Raw genomic sequence first — 20,794 nt, 5'->3', positions numbered from 1 at the left:
TAGTAAATGTACATATAATCTTGTCATCATTTTAGTGTGTTTAGTAAGATTTATTTTTAAATGTAAAATTAATGAAGACTAATGTCTTTTTGAGGCTTTGATATATACAGTTATTTAAAACATAATGTTGATGGACATGGTGGTACAAGTCTATAATCTCAGAGATCCAGGAGGCTGAGACAGGAGGATCACAAATTCAAAATCAGCCTCAACAACTTATTGAGGTCCTAAGCAACCTAGTGAGACCCTGTCTCAAGATAATGAAAAGTGTTGGGGGTAATGAAAAGCTTAGGGGTAAAGCAACCCTGGGTAAAATCCCCAGCACCTAAATAAAAAATATATAAATATATGAATAAAACATAATGCTAATTTTTAATTCCCACAGAACTAGATAGATATGCCTTTTCCAATACCAAATATTCTAATGCATTAGACATCTGTATTATTTTTTGTGAATTGTGTATTTATGGTCATAGAATTTTTAGATTACATTGCTTCATTTACACTTCACTATAGCACTTTGAATGGGAACTACTATCCCTGCATACAAAAGAGAAGGATGTCTGCAACGTAGGCGGGCCTGCGACCCACCGGCAGAAGAGGAGCAGCGGCCTGCTGAGAGGCAGAGCCGCCCCCTCCCCCTGCGCCGGCAAGGTAGACAGAACTGTGAACACCCACAGAGCAGGCCCAGCAGCCTGCTGAGGGGCAGAGCCACCCCCCACCCCCCACGCCTGCCAGGTAGGCGGAACTGTGACAACCGACAGAAAAGGCCCAGTGGCCCGCGGAGGGGCAGAGCTTCCAATCACTCCTGCAAGGTAGGCGGGCCTGCGACCCACCAGCAGAAGAGGAGCAGCGGCCTGCTGAGAGGCAGAGCCGCCCCCTCCCCCCGTGCCTGCAAGGTAGACGGAACTGTGACCACCAACAGAACAGGCCAGACCTGCAACCGACAGACAGAACAGGCCCAGTGGCCTGAGGAAGGGTAGAGCCGCCCCCCCCGCGCCTGCAAGGTAGGCGGACCTGCGACCCACTGGCAGAACAGCCCCAGAGGCCTGCAGAGGGGCAGTGCCGCTGCCTGCGCCTGCAAAGTAGGCAGAACTGTGACCACCGACAGAACAAGCCTAGTGGCCCGCAGAGGGACAGAGCCGCCACCCACGCCTGCAAGGTAGGCGGACCTGCTACCGACCGGCAGAGCAGGGCCAGCGGCCTGCCGGCGTGGTAGACACATTGCTCCAATTGGAGGAGGGGCAGAGCCGCCGCCCGCGCCTGCGAGGGAGACTTTGCAACTATACAAGACCAATATAAATATATAGGGGGAAAATTCAATAGCACAACAGTTTCACCAAGTAGAAAGGAACGCGAACAGTATGAAGAGACAAGGAAAGAAAGGACCACAAGCAATGCAGGTCAACTCAACGTTAGAAGAGGTAATAGCTGCAGCAGATGGAATGTCAGATAAAGAATTCAGGATATACATGCTTCAGATGATCTGGAGTCTCAAGGAAGACATCAGACAGCAAAATCAGACAATGAAAGATCACTTCAACAATGAATTACATAAACAAATCCAAGAAGCAAAAGACCAACTATACAGGGAGATAGAGGTTATAAAAAACAAACAAACAGAAATTCTAGAAATGCAGGAAGCAATAAACCAACTTAAAAACTCAATTGAGAATACTACCAGCAGAGTAGAACACTTAGAAGATAGAACATCAGACAATGAAGATAAAGTATTTCAACTTGAAAAGAACATAGACAGCTCAGCAAGACTGTTAAGAAACCATGAGCAGAACATCCAAGAAATATGGGATAACATCAAGAGACCAAATTTAAGAGTCATTGGGATACAGGAAGGGACAGAGTTTCAAACCAAAGGAATGAGCAATCTATTCAATGAAATAATACGAGAAAACTTCCCAGACTTGAAGAATGAGACAGAATCCCAAATCCTAGAAGCCTACAGGACGCTGAATGTGCAAAATCATAAGAGACCCACACCTAGACACATTATAATGAAGATGCCCAACATACAGAATAAGGAGAGAATTTTAAAAGCTACAAGAGAAAGGAAGCAGATCACATTTAGGGGTAAGCCAATCAGGATAACAGCTGATCTTTCAACACAGACTCTGAAAGCTAGAAGATCCTGGAATAACATATTTCAAACACTGAAATAAAATGGGTTCCAACCAAGAATTGTGTTTCCAGCGAAATTAAGCTTCAGGATGGAAGATGAAATTAAAACCTTCCATGATTAACAAAAGTTAAAAGAATTTGCAGCTAGAAAACCATCTCTTCAAAACATCCTTGGCAAAACATTACAGGAAGAGGAAATGGAAAATAACAATGAAAACGAACAGTGGGAGGTAGGACAGTAAAGGGGGGGGGAAATAATCAAAGAGGAAAACAAACCATGTTTAGTAACATAAATAAACAAATACGGCTGGAAGAACAACCCATATCTCAATAATAACCCTAAATGTTAATGGCTTAAACTCACCAATCAAGAGACACAGGCTAGTAGAATGGATCACAACACAAGACCCAACAATATGCTGCCTACAGGAGACGCATTTGATAGGAAAAGACATACATAGGCTGAAGGTGAAAGGGTGGGAAAAATCATATCACTCATATGGACTTCGGAAACAAGCAGGAGTGTCCATACTCATATCAAATAAAATAGATTTCAAGCCAAAGTTAATCAAAAGGGATAAAGAGGGACACTACATACTGCTTAAGGGAACCATACACCAACAAGACATAACAATCATAAATATATATGCCCCAAACAATGGTGCAGCTATGTTCATCAAACAAACTCTTCTCAAGTTCAAGAGTCTAATAGACCACCATACAATAATCATGGGAGACTTCAACACACCTCTCTCGCCACTGGACAGATCTTCCAAACAAAAGTTGAATAAGGAAACTATAGAACTCAATAACACAATTAATAACCTAGACTTAATTGACATATATAGAATATACCACCCAACATCAAGCAGTTACACTTTTTTCTCAGCAGCAAATGGATTCTTCTCAAAAATAGATCATATATTATGTCACAGGGCAACTCTTAGACAATATAAAGGAGTAGAGATAATACCATGCATCCTATCTGATCATAATGGAATGGAACTGAAAATCAACGATAAAAGAAGGAAGGAAAAAGAATACATCACTTGGAGAATGAACAATAGGTTACTGAATGATCAATGGGTTATAGAAGACATCAAGGAGAAAATTAAAAAATTCTTAGAGATTAATGAAAACACAGACATAACATAGCAGAATCTATGGGACACATTGAAAGCAGTTCTAAGAGGTAAATTCATTGATTGGAGTTCATTCCTTAAAAAAAGAAAAAACTAACAAATAAATGATCTCATACTTTATCTCAAAATCCTAGAAAAAGAAGAGCAAAACAACAGCAAAAGAAGTAGAAGGAAAGAAATAATTAAAATCAGGGCTGAAATTAATGAAATCGAAACAAAAGAAACAATTGAAAAAATTGACAAACCTAAAAGTTGGTTCTTTGAAAAAATAAACAAAATCGACAGACCCTTAGCCATGCTAGCGAAGAGAAGAAGAGAGAGAACTCAAATTACTAGCATACGGGATGAAAAAGGCAATATCACAACAGACAATTCAGAAATACAGAAGATAATCAAAAATTATTTTGAATCCTTATACTCCAATAAATTAGAAGATAGTGAAGGCATCGATAAATTTCTTAAGTCATATGATCTGCCCAGATTGAGTCAGGAGGATATAGACAACCTAAACAGACCAATATCAATTGAGGAAATAGAAGAAACCATCAAAAGACTACCAACTAAGAAAAGCCCAGGACCGGATGGGTATACAGCAGAGTTTTACAAAACCTTTAAAGAGGAACTAATACCAATACTTTTCAAGCTACTTCAGGAAATAGAAAAAGAGGGAGAACTTCCAAATTCATTCTACGAGGCCAACATCACCCTGATACCTAAACCAGACAAAGACACTTCAAAGAAAGAAAACTACAGACCAATATCTCTAATGAACCTAGATGCAAAAATCCTCAATAAAATTCTGGCGAATCGGATACAAAAACATATCAAAAAAATTGTGCACCATGATCAAGTAGGATTCATCCCTGGGATGCAAGGCTGGTTCAATATACGGAAATCAATAAATGTTATTCACCACATCAATAGACTTAAAAATAAGAACCATATGATCATCTCGATAGATGCGGAAAAAGCATTCGACAAAGTACAGCATCCCTTTATGTTCAAAACTCTAGAAAAACTAGGGATAACAGGAACATACCTCAATATTGTAAAAGCAATCTATGCTAAGCCTCAGGCTAGCATCATTCTGAATGGAGAAAAATTGAAGGCATTCCCTCTAAAATCTGGAACAAGACAAGGATGCCCTCTCTCACCACTTCTGTTCAACATAGTTCTCGAAACACTGGCCAGAGCAATTAGACAGACGAAAGAAATTAAAGGCATCAAAATAGGAAAAGAAGAACTTAAATTATCACTATTTGCAGATGACATGATTCTATACCTAGTAGACCCAAAAGGGTCTACAAAGAAACTATTAGAGCTAATAAATGAATTCAGCAAAGTGGCAGGATATAAAATCAACACGCATAAATCAAAGGCATTCCTGTATATCAGCGACAAATCCTCTGAAATGGAAATGAGGACAACCACTCCATTCACAATATCCTCAAAAAAAAAAAATAAAATACTTGGGAATCAACCTAACAAAAGAGGTGAAAGACTTATACAATGAAAACTACAGAACCCTAAAGAGAGAAATAGAAGAAGATCTTAGAAGATGGAAAAATATACCCTGTTCATGGATAGGCAGAACTAACATCATCAAAATGGCGATATTACCAAAAGTTCTCTATAGGTTTAATGCAATGCCAATCAAAATCCCAACGGCATTTCTTGTAGAAATAGAGAACGCAATCATGAAATTCATATGGAAAAATAAAAGACCCAGAATAGCAAAAACAATGCTAAGCAGGAAGTGTGAATCAGGCGGTATAGCGATAGCAGACTTCAAACTATACTACAGAGCAATAGTAACAAAAACAGCATGGTACTGGTACCAAAACAGGCGGGTGGACCAATGGTACAGAATAGAGGACACAGAAACCAATCCACAAAACTACAACCACCTTATATTTGATAAAGGGGCTAAAAGCATGCAATGGAGGAAGGATAGCATCTTCAACAAATGGTGCTGGGAAAACTGGAAATCCATATGCAACAAAATGAAACTGAATCCCTTTCTCTCGCCATGCACAAAAGTGAATTCAAAATGGATCAAGGAGCTTGATATCAAATCAGAGACACGCCGTCTGATAGAAGAAAAAGTTGGCTATGATCTACATACTGTGGGGTCGGGCTCCAAATTCCTCAATAGGACACCCATAGCACAAAAGTTAATAACTAGAATCAACAAATGGGACTTACTCAAACTAAAAAGTTTTTTCTCAGCAAAAGAAACAATAAGAGAGGTAAATAGGGAGCCTACATCCTGGGAACAAATCTTTACTCCTCACACTTCAGATAGAGCCCTAATATCCAGAGTATACAAAGAACTCAAAAAATTAGACAATAAGAGAACAAACAACCCAATCAACAAATGGGCCAAGGACCTGAACAGACACTTCTCAGAGGAGGACATACAATCAATCAACAAGTACATGAAAAAATGCTCACCATCTCTAGCAGTCAGAGAAATGCAAATCAAAACCACCCTAAGATACCATCTCACTCTAGTTAGATTGGCAGCCATTATGAAGTCAAACAACAACAAGTGCTGGCGAGGATGTGGGGAAAAGGGTACACTTTTACATTGCTGTTGGGACTGCAGATTGGTGCAGCCAATTTGGAAAGCAGTATGGAGATTTCTTGGAAAGCTGGGAATGGAACCACCATTTGACCCACCTATTCCCCTTCTCGGTCTATTCCCTAAAGACCTAAAAAGAGCATGCTACAGGGACACTGCTACATCGATGTTCATAGCAGCACAATTCACAATAGCAGGACTGTGGAACCAACCTAGATGCCCTTCAATAGATGAATGGATAAAAAAAATGTGGCATTTATACACAATGGAGTATTACTCTGCATTAAAAAATGACAAAATCATAGAATTTGCAGGGAAATGGATGGCATTAGAGCAGATTATGCTAAGTGAAGCTAGCCAATCCCTAAAAAACAAATGCCAAATGTCTTCTTTGATATAAGGAGAGTAACTAAGAACAGAGTAGGGTCGAAGAGCATGAGAAGAAGATTAACATTAAACAGGGATGAGAGGTGGGAGGGAAAGGGAGAGAGAAGGGAAATTGCATGGAAATGGAAGGAGACCCTCAGAGTTATACAAAAGTACATACAAGAGGAAGTGAGGGGAAAGGGAAAAATAATACAACGGGGACAAATGAATGTCAGTAGAGGGTGCAGAGAGAGAAGAGGCGAGGGGAGGGGAGGGGAGGGGGGATAGTAGAGGATAGGAAAGGCAGCAGAACACAACAGACACTAGTATGGCAATATGTAAATCAATGAATGTGTAACTGATGTGATTCTGCAATCTGTATATGGGGTAAAAATGGGAGCTCATAACCCACTTGAATCAAAGTGTGAAATATGATATATCAAGAATTATGTAATGTTTTGAACAACCAACAATAAAAAATTAAAAAAAAAAGAGAAGGATGTTGAGTGTCTTGTCCAAGGTCATGAGTTCAGTAAGTTCTTCCCAAATAATATACAGTTTCTTCTTATTTCTTCTTCATTAGTTTTCTATTTTTCCACCTGTGAGTAATTTATACAGTAGGCTTCATGTGAGCTTTTTGCTTCACTTTTTTTCTCAAATTACGAAATAGTTTGTCCATCATTAGATTTAGAACAATGTCTTCCTTCTTCTCTCATTTTTGTTGCATCTTGAACTCTGCATCAGCCTCTTACATATAATATTTCCATCTATTTTGTAAGAAATTTCCAAGATCAATTTTTCTTTGTGAAGATTACTTCAGATTGATTTACCTTATTTTAGAATATTCATCAATCTATTTTAGTAAGTTTTCTGACAAAGAATTTCTCTTTTTTACAATAATGTAACAAATAGAATCAATCTGTTTGTTTCAAATTTAGTATTAAAGCAGTAAATCAGAGTATTTGTAGTAAATTAAAATTAATTTTTCTTGTGTCATATAGGTACAAATAATTAATTTTTAAATGATTGAGAATTTAATATTTTAAATGTTGTTTAGAAGAAATGCAAAGTAATTGCTGTATCTGTATGAAAATAAATTGTATTTTCAATTTTTGTTTTCTCTGATGCAAAAGATGAACCACTGTGGAACTCAGGCCCCCATCTGGCTTTCTCTAAGAGATTCAGAAACACTGCCTTCTCCTGGGGAGATAAAGCAACTGACAGCTTGTGTCACGTGGCAGTTTTTGTTTAGCACTACACAAGACTGCTGTCTCTTTCAAATCCCAGTGTCTGTACGAAACTGTGGGCAATTTTATGTGTACTTACTACAACCCACTCAGGGATGTATGGGCTATTGTGCAGAAGGTAAGAAAACAGCAGTAATACACATGAGCTGCTAATCATGGAACTGTGGGTGGGTGCATTTGTGCTTGTCTCTGGACGGGTGGTATGGAGCTATTGCAAATCGCAGTAACAGACTTGTCTACCATTTTCACAAAACTGAATCTAAATTTGGTGTTTACTTTGGCCAGGTTCATTTAGGATTCTTGGCCAAGATGTTAAAGTGCTCAAAACTATATACTGATGTGGAAGTATCAAAGAAGGCTCCTGACCTTATTCCTGCTGCACATAATTATTGAGTGTGTTAAAAATTCATTGGTTTTTTCTTGCACTCTTTCCCTCTTTAATTAAAGGATGGAGGATGCTGAGTTATTAAAATCTGGATTTTATCTCATTTCATCTTTCTCTCACCAATAGTTATTGACTGTTTATCCAGTTCCAGCAAGTATTTTAGGCTGTAAGGTCACAGTGCTGAATAAGACAAATGAAATCTTTGTCTTCATGAAACTTATATTCTGCTGAAATCCCTCAGACAATATATAAAAATAAAATGGGTATATCTTAAAGAATAAAATGAATAGCCATTCACTATATTAATTAACATCCACTTACTACAAATATTTATTTATTATACAAGTATATGATTAGAGAAATAAATATAGGAAAGAAGACACAGCTTTCTTAAAGAAGAATTGTGAATAATATTTTTAGCTTTTATTCTACTTAGAAGATGGAGATTGTTTATTCTCATTTTAACTGTGGGACAGACTTTGTGACTTGCTTGCAAATAATAGTGTATGGAAAGGAAAAAATCATAATTTTACAGTGAAGACACTTGGCAGGTCCTACATTTGATCAAAGTCAACATCAGTAGTGATAAAGCATGTGGGTATCATGTATCTCCTGATAACAGTCATTAAAAAGGGTGCTACTCTTTTTTAGTCTTCTTCCCCCAAATCCATACACCAAGTCTAATCATGAGAAAATTTATATAAACTCAGATTAAAGAACATGCTACAGAACACCTGAATAGTATATTTTTAAAATGTCAAAATTATGAGACACCAAGAATAAGTGAGAAGCTGTCATAAATTAGAGTAAAACATGACATATAATTTAATATGATATCCTGAACAGAAAGAAAGGGCAATCAGTAGGAGTCTTCAGTTTATTTAAGAGTCTAAACCTAAAGTCAATTTCTTAGCTTTGATAAATGTATCATGGTTTTGTAATATGTTAACATTTGCAGAACATAGATAAGGGATGTATAGAAAAGCTCTAGGTTACTTTTTAAAAAAAATTTAAAATATTTCTTTTCTAGTTGTAGTTGGACATAATTTGTTTTATTTATTTATTTTTATGTGGTGCTGAGGATTGAACCCAGGGCCTCTCACGTGCTAGGCAAGTGCTCTACTGCTGAGCCACAACCTTAGCCACTCTAGGTTACTTTTTAAAATGTTTTGTTTTGTGAGATTCTAAAGTTATTCTAAACTAAAACATTGATCAAAAAACAAAAATAAAACTATTTTGGAAATTAATATGGTATAAAATAAAGAAAACTGGTGCATGCAATAGGAATGGGTTGACATAGGGATGCTATTATAAAGGATACCTGTGGAAATCTCTGAACAGCTGATGAGTTTGGGCTGACATGTGAATGAGGCAAATGGCAGTCAAGAAAAAATATGGGGGAAAAGCATTCTCAGTAGAAAGAACAGCAAATGCAAATGTCCTCAGATGGGTATGAAGATAGAACTGATGGAGGAAATCAAAGAACTGATGGAGGAAATCTGGCCACGCACAGAGCAAGTGGATTGTCTTAGGAGATGAGGTCAGAGAAGCAAGAAGGTGGCGGTAACTCTAGGGTCTTCAGTTCATGGTAAAAACTTACATTGAGTCATAACTACAGTGTAAAGTTTTAGGGACTTTTAAAAAGGTGAGTAATACGCTCTTGGGATTGAATTTAAAATGACATTACTCCTGCAGAAAGATGCCCATAGCCTATTGCATTCATTCCATAGAGAAATGGTGGTGTCTTAAAAGGGACAGGGGTGGAAATTCTTAGACTAGGTGTCATTTTCAGGCAGACCTGGTGAACTGGATATGGGAGAAGGAAACAGAGGAATCAAAGACAGTAAGAATCTAGGATTTTTTCTTGAGTTACTAAGGCTGGGGTGCAAATATTAGATTGTGAAGAGAGGGTAATCAAGTTCTATTTGGTCTATTATCCAAGAGGAGACATGACATTCCCAGATGAAGAATTCACACCTGACTCATGAGTCTGACTCTGACCATGATGTTCACTAAGGATGTTGTGAAATAGAGATCCTTTTTGGAGTGCCCAGAACATACTAATGTAAAGCTCACCAAAGATAATTGAGCTTAATGAAACACTGTTTCATTTTTCTCTCTACTCAATTATGACTTAGGAACTCTTCTAAAATTGATAATGTGTTCTTTACATCAGGATGTCATGACTTGGTATGTTGAATAAAAAAGAGATTCAACAAATGATAAAAGTGTTTAATAGAACTAGTGGCATAACCCTTCAGATGCAAGAAGTTCAAAACAGAAAGACACTACATCATGGATTTTTTTTTTTTTTTTGGCTTAGATTGGTTAGACAATGATGAACCAATAAGTTGGGGATTTATCCTGTACTCTCTCTAGAAGGATAGATGTTCTCATGTATCACTGATTTGGAAAAGAAACTAACCTGCAGTGTGTTATCTGGGCCCAACCGTATCCCATGTGGGAGACTGAAATGCTGGGAGATACTATTGCAGATCAGAGTTATCAACTTATGTAAACATTTGATTCAGCAAATAGTATTTAATTATGTCAGTAACACAACACATAAATATTTTAGAGTCCCCAAACTAACAAACCCTAAATAACATACATGCAGAAAAACAAATAAAATAGTTATTCAAGTATTAGAGTAGTTAAAATAAACCCTTATTTTGAGTTTTAATAACGAAATTAGCCATACTAAATGTCCAATCTCAAAAATCATTTTACTGGGCTGGGAATATAGCTCAGCTGGTAGAGTGCTCACCTAGCATGCACTAAGGACCTGGGTTCAATCCCTGGTCCCACAAAAAAATCATTTTACTCATTATAGATATAGAATATGAACCATTATTGTTAGGAAAAAGAGTTTCTTTAAAGTTTCTATCATCTTTAACCTCATGAAAAACTATTTCTTAATGCCAGCATGAAGAGTTTTCTTAAGTATTTATTTGTATTGGCAGTGCAAAAATAACAGTTTTAATATTTTGTAGGTTTGTAACTCTTTTTTTCCATAAAAACAATTTCAAACATCCCAGTTTCCCATTATGTTTTCACTGCCATATTATTTTCAAAATTTCTTGTGAATATATCATCACTAGTCAAAACTTCTAAGGAAATAAGGCATTATTGTCTACACAAGAATAGAGACTGATTTATGAAGATAATGCTAGAGAAATATATTCTTATTTTGTTTTGGGGAATACATAAAAAAATTTTAGTAAATGAAATAATTTATATTTATTTTGTCATTAATTTCCCAGTAGTAGTTCTCTCTTGAAAAAATAGAAATATAGTGTTGACTAATAAGATAAAAAATATATGACATAAAATTTTTTAGTTCAAACAGATATTTACTGGCAATATTCTACAATAATAATATTCTACAATAATACACACACACACACACACACATATATATATATATATATATATATATATATATATATTTTTTTTTTTACTGGAATCGTTTATTTTCCAATCAATAAGGCAAGTCCTTAATATAGAGGGGTAGACAAAATAAATGTGGTCCCTGACTTCACAGCACAAAATATTTGTACAGTTAGTAATTGTAATTAGTAGCATGAATGGAAAGATTAAAATTTGCTGTAGAAATGGAGGTAAGGGGAGAATGTAATTTGCAATGCCATGTCACTAGAGAAAGCCTTTCCGATGAAATGGCATTGGTGCTGAGAGCTGGAGGGTAAACAGTTCATGGTCAAACTGTAAGGGGAAAATCATGCCAAACAGCAATCACAGCAAGTGACAGGCCCTAAAGCAGTAAGTGTGCTGTGCACAGACTGATAGCAGGACAGAGATGTTGGATCCAGTGAGTGAGGCAGAGCACAGACACCTGTATGAAAGAGCAGCAAGGCCTGATCATTGAGGGACCTCTGTATTTTGTTCTGCCACATTGGATTTCAAAGCAAGATCCAACTATAGGCTATCTAGAGAAATACTTCATATATAAAGAAAAATGGGTTTAAAGGTATAAGGATTGGGACTGGGGTTGTAGCTCAGCGGTAGAATGCTCGCCTTGCACCTGTGAAGCTGGGTTAGATCCTCAGCACCATATAAAAATAAATTAATAAAATAAATGTATTGTGTTCATCTACAACTAAAAATAAATTTTAAATAAAAGATATAAGGATAAAAGATGTACTTAAGTAACACTAATCACAAGAAATCTAGAGTAGCTATATTAATATTAGACAATGTAGATTACAGGCCAAAGAATATTACCAGGAAAAAGAAGGGTCATTTCCTAAGGATAAAATGATCAATTCAACAAGAGGACCATACAGTTCCATTGTATGATGATGATGCACCTAATGACAGATTCTAAATACGTGAAGCAAAACTGATAATTTTATAAACAGAAATGGGCAAATCTATAATTATTATTGGAAATTAACATCCATCTGCCAATAATTGATTGAGCATATAAAAACAGAAACAGCAAAAATGGAGATTAGAACAACTCTGTCAATGAACTTGATCTAGATGACATTTAAAGAAGACTTCATTCACACAAACATTCTTTACAAGTGGATATGAAGCATTTGGCACATAAAATAAATTCTGAGCTCTAAATTAGAAAAGAAAATTAGAGAAAATTAGAATACTAGAAAAAATTGAAGCTAATTAGTGTTAAAACCCACTAAACATCTATAATGAAAGACAAGAAGAGTCATAAATTCAGTATCTGTTTATATAATAAGAGACTAAAAAGCATAAATGAGACTCAGAGCAAAAAGATGAAAGGAAATGATCAAAATAGAAAGCAATGAGGTACAATAAAGAAAATGCAATAAAATCAAAGGATGGATCTTTTGAGAAGTTCAATAAAATTAACAATTCTCTGGCCAGTCTGATCAGTAAAGAAAGACAATATTGGGACTGGGGATATAGCTCAGTGATAAAGCCTAGCATGCACAAAGTCCTGGGTTCAATTTCAGCACTATACGTGCACATTCTATTACCACTACCACCAACAACATAAACAATAACAATTACAACAAACACAGTACCATGAATAAGAGAGGTGATTAAATTACAAATTCTACAACTACAAAAGCTAAAACCAAAAAAAGAATTATTATGGACTACTCTATGCCAGTACATTTGACAACTTAGACGAAATAGACAAATTTTTAAAAATATGCTGACAGTCAAAAACCATTAAAAATAAACTTATAACCTTAATGGTCTTATATCTATTAAATAAATTATATTTCTAGGGGCTTGGGTTGTGACTGCATGATAACTCGAGTGCTTGCCTAGCATGTGTGAAGCACTGGGTTTGATCCTCAGCACTACTCTAAATAAATAGATAGATAGATAGATAGATAGATAGATAGATAGATAGATAGATAGATAGACAGACAAAGGTATTGTGTCCATTTACGACTAAAAAATAAATATTAAAAAAATAAATTAGGGCTGGGATTGTGGCTCAGCGGTAGAGCGCTCGCCTCGCATGTATGAGACCCTGGGTTCAACTTTCAGCACCACATAAAAATACATAAGTGAAATAAAAGGTATTGTGTCCAACTACAACTAAAAAAATAAATATTTTTTAAAAAGAAATTATATTTCTAGTTAAAATTCATCCCACAAAGATGAATTGGCCCAGATGGTTGTCATCGGGAATTTTGTAAACATTTAAGGAAGAAATAATACCAATTTTGCATAAACTCTCCGGCATAAAAGAAAAGGAGCTACTTCTGAACTTCTGTGAGGACAACATACTCTAAAACTTAAACCAAACATAGATATACAAGAACAGGAAACTCTAGAACAATAACCTCATGAATATAAATGCAGATGAAATGATCATCCATTTTCAAAAAACTCCAGTGGAATCTATAAAATAGCTACCAGAGGTGAGTTTAACAATGTTGAAGGAAAAAAGATCAACATGTGAAAATAATTTGCATTTTTTATAATAGCAATGAATATTCAGAAATTTCATCTAACTTACCAATTATAAACCAAAAATCATGAAACACTTTGGAATCAATCTGACAAAAGATGCACAAGACTTGTATAGGGAAAACTATAAAACATTGCTGAGAAACATAAAAACCTAAGTTAATGAAGAGAGAAAATATTATGGATTGAAAGACTCGATTTTAATGTGCTAGTTCTTTACAAACTAATTTGTAGTTCCAGAATGGTCCTAATAAATATGTCAATAATCTTTCTTGTGGAAATTGACGAATTCATTCTAAAATTCACATGGCAACACAAAATACCTATAATACTCAAAACTATTTTGGTAAGGTAATAAGTTGAACAACTTATACTACCTGACTTTCAAACTTATTCCAAAATTATAATGATGTAGACAGTGTATATTTACAGCAGGATAAATAGGTAGATGAATGAAAAAGAATAAAATCCAGAAAAGAGCAACACAGTTACTTGATATTCAATACAGAAACATAACCAATTCTACAAAGGAAGAATTGCATTTTCAACACAAGCAAAAATATGTTTGTATGCAAGAAATTTAGTTCACATCTATTGTCAAAATACAAAAAAAAATTACATTTATCATAGACAGAACCGTAAAAGCTAAAAATATAAATCTTCCCGGGAATATTTTCACTTTCAGGTGAAAATACTTGTAATCTTAGGTTAAACAAACATTTCTAAAATACAAAACTAACATTGTTAGCTACAAAACCCATAAATTGAACGAGTATGAATAAAGGTGCTGTAAATATCCTGCTCAAGTTTTTGTGTAAAAATAAGTTTTTAACCCTCTGGGAAAATACCAAGAAGCACAATTGCTGTATTAGTATAAGAATATACTTAGTTATACATCAAACTATCAAACTCTTTCAAAGTTACCATACCATTTTGTATGTCCAACCAGTAATGTGTGAGAATTCACATCCTTATCAGTATTTGGTATTGTCAGCATGTTTCATTACTTAATAATGCAGATTCAAATTTAGAAAACAAGATACAAAATTATGACTATTTTGAAATATAATTCCTTACTTCCATTTGATATTATCTTTGGGGGAAAATTTTTATTATGAAAAAAATAAACCCAGAGAGAACAACTAAGAAAATCTGTCTTAGTCATTAAAACATACTTCTCCAAGGAATTGGCATCTTGGATATATGTAGATTTATACCTTTATGTCCAGTTAAATATAAAACCTTAACTTTTTGCAGCTATTTCTGATGCAAAATTACACACATGTGGACCAGAAGAAATAGAAATTGGAGGGGATTGTGTTGGTGAGTATAAAATTTTGTGTTTAATAATGTATTTATAAACTATTTATTTTTAAAAAGTACTTATGTTTTGGGACTTTAAATGTTGAATATACTAACATTTGACAATGCCACAGTCTGGTACATATCAAATATAAAAAAGCACTTTATTGTGCTTTTAAGATACATTCCTAGAGTTGGCAGAAGTACAAAGAATTAAGGAAACAAAATGTTGGTAGAACTTTTTATGAGAAAAGTTGGTAATTTATCTCAACACTTTTAAAAATCCACATGTGTTTGTGCTTCAATTCTTACTTCAAAAAAAATCTATCTTCAAGATCTATTCACGGACATGTGCATGCCCAGTATTAATAAGAGGCCTTTTTTCTAATAATGGTAAAATAAAGATGCAAATATATAATAACCATTGATTGGCTAAGAATTTCTGATGTGCAGGTAATTACAAGAGGTTCTGTAAACACCATGAAAATGTAGAGGTGTGTTCTTTGATATTAGTAGATATTCATGGCATATTGTAACTAAGAAATAACATTATGCAATACAATCTGCAGTACAATTTTGTCTTCTAAGCTTGGAATGGAACCATCATTTGACCCAGTTATCCCAAACCTTGGTATATACCCAAAGGACTTAAAATCAGCATACTACAGTGATGCAGCCACATTCATGTTTATAGCAGCTCAAGTCACAGTAGCTAAGCTATGGAACCAACCTAAGTACCCTTCAACAGAAGATTGGATAAAGAAAATGTGGTATATATACAAAATGAAATATTGCTCAGCCTTAAAAAGAATGAGTTTATGACTTTTGCAGGTAAATGGAGGGAACTGGAGACTATCATGCTAAGTGAAATAAGCCAATCCCCAAAAACCAAAGGCTGAATGTTCTCTCTGACATGTGGATGCTAACACACAATAAGTGGGGGAGGATAGAAGTTCATTCGATTAGACAAAGGGGAATGAAGGAAAGAGGGAGATGGGAAGAGGAAAGATGGTAGAATGAATTGGACATAACTTTCTTATGTCTATATATGAATACACGACCAGTGTAACTCCACATCATGTATAATCACAAGAGTGGTTAGAATAAGTTATATTTATTAGAATAAGTTAAACTTCATGTATGTATAATGTGTTAAAGTACACTCTACTGTTATGTATACCTAAGAAGAATTTTTAAAAATTTTGTTTTCTAGGAAGATTGCATTTGTGCCAAACAAGTTTTGAAAGTTAAACACCAAAGGTATTACTGGTGGTCAATATTTTTCAACTCCATTCAATCCATATTTTTCCTTTGCTATTTTTGCTTAATGTTTTAAAGTTATTTTAAATATTAAGAACTCACCTACTTATAATATTTTTTTAAAATAAATCACTCTAAAATAGATAGTCTAAATAACAAAATGTATGCCATATGCCTACAGGATGGGCAGAAATTAAAACATTTGTTCAAACATTAGCCTTTTCATGGGACCTCTAGTCAAATTAGTGAGATAAAGTTGACATATAATTACTATATCTAACAAAGGTGATTTATATGGTGAAAGAAATCATAATGAGATCAAATAAATCAGGATAGATATAATGTTCAAAGTGCCAGGGCTAAAAATTAATTTGCTTTGTCTTTTAAAAATCTGTTATATCGTGTGCATGTATGACATGTAACAACAAATCCCACCAACAAGTATAATTATAATGCACCAATAAAAAATTTAAAAATAAATAAGTAAACAAAAAAGTTATTAAATAAAGCACTAAATTGGTGTTCCAGGTACTGTTCTAATTGCAAATAGATTTTCCAACCTCTTTTTCTGGTATTATCTAAATAAATTGTTATTATATATGAAAAGCTGTTTAATTAGGTCCTCTGATGTAAATTCATAGAAGAATAAAACAATATGCCTTAGTAGCAGTAAGCATCAAGTATAATAATTTGGCTAATCTGCATAGTAGTTATGGATTTTCTTTATGATGTACTTACAGTAAAACACTTTTCTTCCTTCAATAAAAATAATTTTCAGCAAGTTGTTGTGCTGTTCAAAATGTTTATTTAACTAATTGGGAAATACATACTATACAAAATTGTATATAACTTGGGGAAGTAACACCTGAGTGAAAATATTTAACATAAGTTTGCGACTTGGCTTATGTTTGAAATGTTTCTCAAAATATTTGTTAATTAATTTGAAAATAATTCATTTATCACTGGAACTTTGGAATAGTATATCTAACAAAATATGATATCTAACAAATATCTGAAAGTATATTTTCTTTAGAGAAGCGACCTTAAAAGAAGGACTCTTGGAATTTTCCAAAATCTAAATGATAGAGTTGAAAGACTGTTTTTTGTGGTTGTCTTAAAATTATTATATATATATATATATATATATATATATATATATATATATATATATATATATTAATATATATATATATATTACAAAAATTATTTGAACATTTCAGAGTAGTTTTAAAACCTATTTTTAGAATTTATTACTCAGAAAAATAAAACAAAATTTATCACTCAAATATTTTTCTTTTTAAAAAACAAAACAAAAACCTTTCAGATCCTCCAATTTAATTTTGAAAATACCCAGAATTAAAATATAAATATATACTCGTATGAAGAGTTCCTAGAAAAAAATTTCAAATGTTATCCTCAGAAAAATGAAAAGAATAAGACTATTGTTTAGCACTTGATATATTTTACTGACGGTACAATCACTCCCCAGTGAACAGCTCTTTCAACCTAAAGCAATGAAGAGTTGCTTTATGAGAGTACATTATAAGAGTAAAAAAGAAAGTCATTTAAGTTTACATTAGTGACTACTTTATAACAAGGAATTATAATGTATGAAACCTGAACTATGTTTGTTATGTGTTTTAAAAAAGACGATTGGCTAAAAGATTGTAAATTACTTTTATTTTCAGGAGCCAGACTTTTCGGGAGTAAACATTTAAAATGCAATAATATAAGCTTGATGATTTAAGGTGCCCTGCTGTCAATCAATACTTACGTGATTGTCAATGTGAACGTGCTGCTTTGTTGACTACTAGAAAATAATAATTTTACTGAATTTATTTCCTTTTTTAAAGATAAATCCTGAAGTTATAGCCTTTTTGTGATTATTTCATTCTTCAAGATGCTCAAGTAGAAATGATGCTTCTTCTCCCACCAGGTCAGGTGTCGGCCTCATTGCCACCTCCACCTCCAGGAAGGCCAGAGGTTGTGGTGGAGCTGATTGAGTCCAGGCTCTTCTGTAGGTGTGCTTTTGATGTTTCCCCTACAAACAGCTCGGTGGGATTTCTCATAGCTTGGTCTAGGCTTTCTTCTCAAGAAATCAAAGAGGAGCTGAAACAGGAGACCACAGTTCAGGCATTTTCTCTTTTAGAACTTGATGGCATAAATCTCAGACTTGGAGACAGGGTATGTTAACAAAAACTGGATTTGTTTTTCTTTTCATTAATGTATTGATTGTTCAAACATGAGATATTATATATATATATATATATATATATATATATATATATATATATATATATGAGATTTTTGTCCTCAGAATAGAAAACACTAAGGTTCTCCTTCTGTTTTTTCCTTTAGCAACTGTGCCAATTCTAGTGATATCTAGATGACTCAGTAACATAATCTTAGTGACTACATATGAATATCTTTTTTTAGCAACGTGCTGATTATTATCAACGAGTCTCTGTAACTGTATGTCTTTTCTGGGTTTTAAAATTATATTCTAATATTTTGGACAACAATGCTTTAATTTTTTCAATGATGATATATTATGTTTATCTACTTTCAAATACATCTTAAGTGAAAAGGCTACTACATTTTAATTTATGTTGAGATTTGAATGAGTAATATTTTATAATGATGAATTTTTTTTTAAATTTCAGGCAAGTAATTAAATTACTCAGTTCTTTTATCTGCTATACACTATCTACCAAGAATTAAATTAAATTAAGAATTTAAAGATAATAATTAACACGTTTTTTAATATTTTTTTTACTAAATTGTTATTTGTTCACTGTATTTATAGATATTCTGTAGTGCATCCATCTTTTTCTTGGAGAAACCACATATACAAAGTTTAGCCATCGAAAGCCAGGAATTTTTTGCGGGCATAAAGGTATGTAGTAGAAGGGATGAATCAGAAAGATTATTCTTCTGGAACTAATTCCCCAAGTGGTGATCTTTTCATAAAGTTTTCTGGCTGAATCTGAAAGGTAAGACTCAGTAGTCTATATTTTTGAGAAATAATTCCAACAATTCTAAGGAACAACAAAATTTGAGAATCCCTATTAATGAACTAAGGTTGATATGTACAGATGCTCTTCAACTTACAATGGTATTACCTCCCAAGGAACTCATCACAAGTTGAGAAAAATGTTAAGTCAAAAATGCATTTAATACAGCTAACCTGCCTAATGTCATAGCTTAATAACACAGTACATTGTAGGGTATTAGTTGCTTTCCCTCATGATTACACTGGTGACTGGGAGTTGTGACTCACTGCCATTGCAGAGCACAGGCATATTGCTAGCCTGGGAAAAGAACAAAATTCAAAATTCAATGTGTGGTTTCTATCTAATGTGTGTCACTTTTGAACCAACGTAGTGAAAGTATCCTACTTGAACTATCATAATTCAAGCTCTCGTGGATTTATCTTTAAAGAAATAGCTCTAATGAAAGTAAAGGCTTTATCCCCATAATTCAGTCTGTCATTTAACTAAAAATTAACATATCAATATTGAGTTATTGTGCATTTTTGAAGTCAGGTACCAGACCAAGACTCAGAGCTCTAGTCTTTATGGATTGCAGTGATTGAGCTAATTTAACAATGGATTATATTTAATTATTGCTAGTAGCACTAGGGTCTAACAGGTGAGCAGAGGTGACAGGAAATCAGAAGTGGTGGAAGGCATGGAGCAATATCAAGAAGTCCAAGCAGGCAAGAGCCATGCATCTGCAGGTCTCCTCACTCACATAATTGGAATTTGACTTGCAGTCACTCCAAGTTTGAAGACAAGTTGGAAAAAAGACAGATTGTGAGAACAGTACTCAGGACCAGAATAAAACCTATTTCTAGATAAAGTTCATGTTACACTGCAGGCACCACGAAAAGAAGACTGAACCACATCGTCAGAATAGCATACCCATAGTGGGAGGGGAAGGACACAGGATGCTTGTGATCTGCTTGGTAACACCAAGCAGACAAGGTCAAGGCCCAGTGGTTAGCTTCTAGTACTGTTTCAAATTAGACTAACAGAATAGTCAATACTAAAGCACATCTCTGTTGAGAGCTAGTCAAATTCCCCAACTCAAAAAAAAAAAAAAAATTCTGTGAACTGGATTAGCGTGCAATAGTACTCAGTAAGTCTACTTGTAGAAAGCAGAAACTCATAAATATCCTGAGAGTTGAGATATTTCAGGTGACAACAATCATTTGATCTACCTATAAAATATAACTAAATTTCTGATTAAGATGGTGGGTATAAATCCCTGAAAATAACCAAACTTACATTGGAATAAGAGCAAACAAGTTTAAGAAAATGGAATTCTGTTTTTCCTCCATTCTACAGTGCCCATCACAGACAAGGCAGGCTTTGACATGACTTATCCTACCATGGGTTGGAGAATCAAAATGTCGTTCTAACCCAGTGGTACAATA

At 34.3% G+C, this 20,794-nt stretch overlaps 1 protein-coding gene across 1 annotated transcript in view; it reads left to right on the top strand.

Moving 5' to 3' along the window:
* Vwde (von Willebrand factor D and EGF domains) overlaps positions 1-20,794 on the top strand; it is a 71,574-nt gene that overhangs the window by 9,694 nt on the left and 41,086 nt on the right. Inside the window, exons 3-6 of the mRNA XM_046422421.2 lie at positions 7,362-7,593; positions 15,052-15,117; positions 18,293-18,540; positions 19,163-19,252. Of these exons, the coding sequence (XP_046278377.2) occupies positions 7,362-7,593; positions 15,052-15,117; positions 18,293-18,540; positions 19,163-19,252 (636 nt within the window). The remainder of the gene's footprint in view (positions 1-7,361; positions 7,594-15,051; positions 15,118-18,292; positions 18,541-19,162; positions 19,253-20,794) is intronic.

This window comes from Marmota monax, unplaced genomic scaffold, assembly GCF_021218885.2.
Source record: "Marmota monax isolate L192 unplaced genomic scaffold, Marmota_monax_Labrador192_F-V1.1 WCK01_AAM20220418_F8-fsc00027, whole genome shotgun sequence".
In the NCBI taxonomy this organism is placed as follows: Eukaryota; Metazoa; Chordata; class Mammalia; order Rodentia; family Sciuridae; genus Marmota; species Marmota monax.
Note: the sequence above shows the minus strand (reverse complement) of the source record. Positions and strands in the feature narration are given on the sequence as shown.